Raw genomic sequence first — 2,141 nt, forward strand, 5'->3', positions numbered from 1 at the left:
CATCGTTGTTCCTCATGGCCTTCGGTTTGCTCTCACCGAACAACAGCAACCCAGCCACCGGAGCGCTTGACTTCCACATCGACCTTTTCCCTCTTCATCTTATTCATCGTCGAAACCCACTCCTCCACCCGTTGAGCTCCTAGCCCAAAAGCTCCCAGCCCAAATGTCGTCTGCGAGTTGCTGCCTGCCATGAAGGATCGCGGCGGCGGCGAGAAGATGACGGTTGGTTGGTTGATCAGCAAGGTTGCCACATCGTCTCCGCGACGTGCACCGGTAACACCCGCGAGACGGAAGCAGGAGGATATGATGGGTGTTGACGCGGCAGAGGTTGAGGATGAGGATAGTGGGCAGTATAACGATTCGCAAGAGGTCTAGCGAAGTCTTGCCCCAAAGGAAGAAAAAAAGAGCTGAAAGTTCGAGTGAGCACTTGACAAGAGAGGCGTTCGAGAGGGACACCCACCTGCCGACTCTAGTTCCAGACTCCGCCTCCCTTGTGATTTACATGTGTCGCCACTTGAAGCGCTTGGGCTCGTTCTGAGAGTCATCCAAGTGCTAAGTACTTGCACTAGTGTTGTCGCGGTATTTGTTGTAGGTGAGCCAGAGTTGCTTAAGCTGAAATCTTTTCATTCGTTTCAAACAGAGAAAGCGGGCAGAGACACGCGCGCACCCACTATACGTCAATATACTCAAGATCGACATCATGCTCTTGTCGATGATTCATCGTTGCCTACGAAGACGAAGAGGTGCCATGACTGCTTTTAAGCAGGGGTCGTCGTCGAGACCGCCAACTGGCGGTACCATGGAGTCGGGAAGAGAGATCTAGAAACAAGTGCATGTCACACCCACTTCTTGTTTCCCGACCTCGATGATCCCGCCGACCCCAGACTCGTCAAGCCCTCCAACGAGCATGTCGGGTGCTCGCCCTTCTCCACCCAGCACTCAGACTGCTCACCCGATGTCTGCAAACGGAGCAATGTGCGTCTTCGCGTGTATTGGCATGTATTAATCGCTGACCTTTAGCATAGCTCTGCTCCTGTGCTACCTTGCAGCGACTCGAAGGCACTTATGCTGACAACAACGACCAAGAAGCTTCAGAAAGTGGCGGACACGACATTGGCCTGCAGTCCGTAGCGTTGCCGGAACGGGTGTGGATACAGGTGTGCATGCAGTCACTCTCCTGGCTTGTTGTCGGCCCGGGTGCTGACAGTCTCCCCAGCAAGCTCGCTTGCCGCTTGCTTCTTTAGTCACCATAGCACGACATTCTCATCCGCTGCCAGAGAAGGCTCGGGATCGTTCCAGACCTGCCACGCATGAAAGGAGGGAGTTACCGGCAGTATGTGGCCACCCACCTTCCCGCCGTTGACCAAATACTCTAGTCCTCCCCGCCATCGATGGTCTATCCACCCCTCGATAGTACTTCTTCTCTGCAACGACATGTAGAACTTGCATTGGCGGCTGTGATGCTGGCCCGATGGCGGAATCGCATCCGTCATCACTCGCGTCAGTCGACAGCCGGATCCTCAACCTGTATCCGCGTAAGGATATCGCGATGGCAGACTCCAGTATGTTTATACCTCTCGTTTTCGCGCAACAAGCGCATTTCAAGGGACAATCCACTTTTCACGCCAACTCTTCTGTCTGCAGCCTCGTCTAGCTACAATGACACCAATATCTACACAAAAGCAACATAATAATGACTTCCTCCTCCACCCTTCGGTCCTCCGCCGCCCCTTTGACGTCTGCACTACCTGCACGACTAACTCGAAATCTTGTCTGGATGTGGCAAGTCACGTGCACCTCGCCGTCCGCAAAGAATACGACATATCTGCCCCAGCGCCGCAGCTATCGCTCCACTAAGTGTATCTCCTTGTACCCCATACTGTGTAACTCCTATCGAATTCTTTCTGCCCCGCTTTTTGAGGGGCAAGGCCGACGTTGAGGGTGTTTTGCCTGCGGCGGTCGTGTGGCGGGATGGCCGATATTTCTCTATCGAATGTCGACGTACGCGTAGGGCGAGGTAAATCGGGGTGGCGGGGCACTTGGGAGATGGCATGTTTCAGGCGTTTTGAAGGATTAGCATATGTGTGAGGAGTTAGTAACTCCGAGTTACTTGCCTACTTACACTTCTCCGATCCCTTCCT

General features: G+C 53.9%; 1 protein-coding gene across 1 annotated transcript; it reads left to right on the top strand.

Annotated features, from left to right (window-relative positions):
* The first annotated feature begins 810 nt into the window (after positions 1–810).
* Positions 811–1,691, top strand: MIND_01151500 (uncharacterized protein). The gene is made up of 2 exons (XM_037368044.1): positions 811–975; positions 1,026–1,691. Exons 1-2 carry the CDS (start codon positions 866–868, stop codon positions 1,129–1,131), a joined length of 216 nt encoding a protein of 71 aa, XP_037215876.1. The 5' UTR covers positions 811–865; the 3' UTR covers positions 1,132–1,691.
* The last annotated feature ends 450 nt before the right edge of the window (positions 1,692–2,141 follow it).

The sequence above is a fragment of the Mycena indigotica genome, assembly GCF_014461135.1.
Source record: "Mycena indigotica strain 171206Taipei chromosome Unknown Mind.scaff0010, whole genome shotgun sequence".
NCBI classification, from domain to species: domain Eukaryota; kingdom Fungi; phylum Basidiomycota; class Agaricomycetes; order Agaricales; family Mycenaceae; genus Mycena; species Mycena indigotica.

Coding starts and splice junctions, on each gene's coding strand:
- MIND_01151500 (XM_037368044.1), top strand. CDS start 866: ATGATCCCGCCGACCCCAGACTCGTCAAGCCCTCCAACGAGCATGTCG. Junction 976..1,025: donor ATGTCTGCAAACGGAGCAAT/GTGCGTCTTCGC, acceptor CCTTTAGCATAG/CTCTGCTCCTGTGCTACCTT.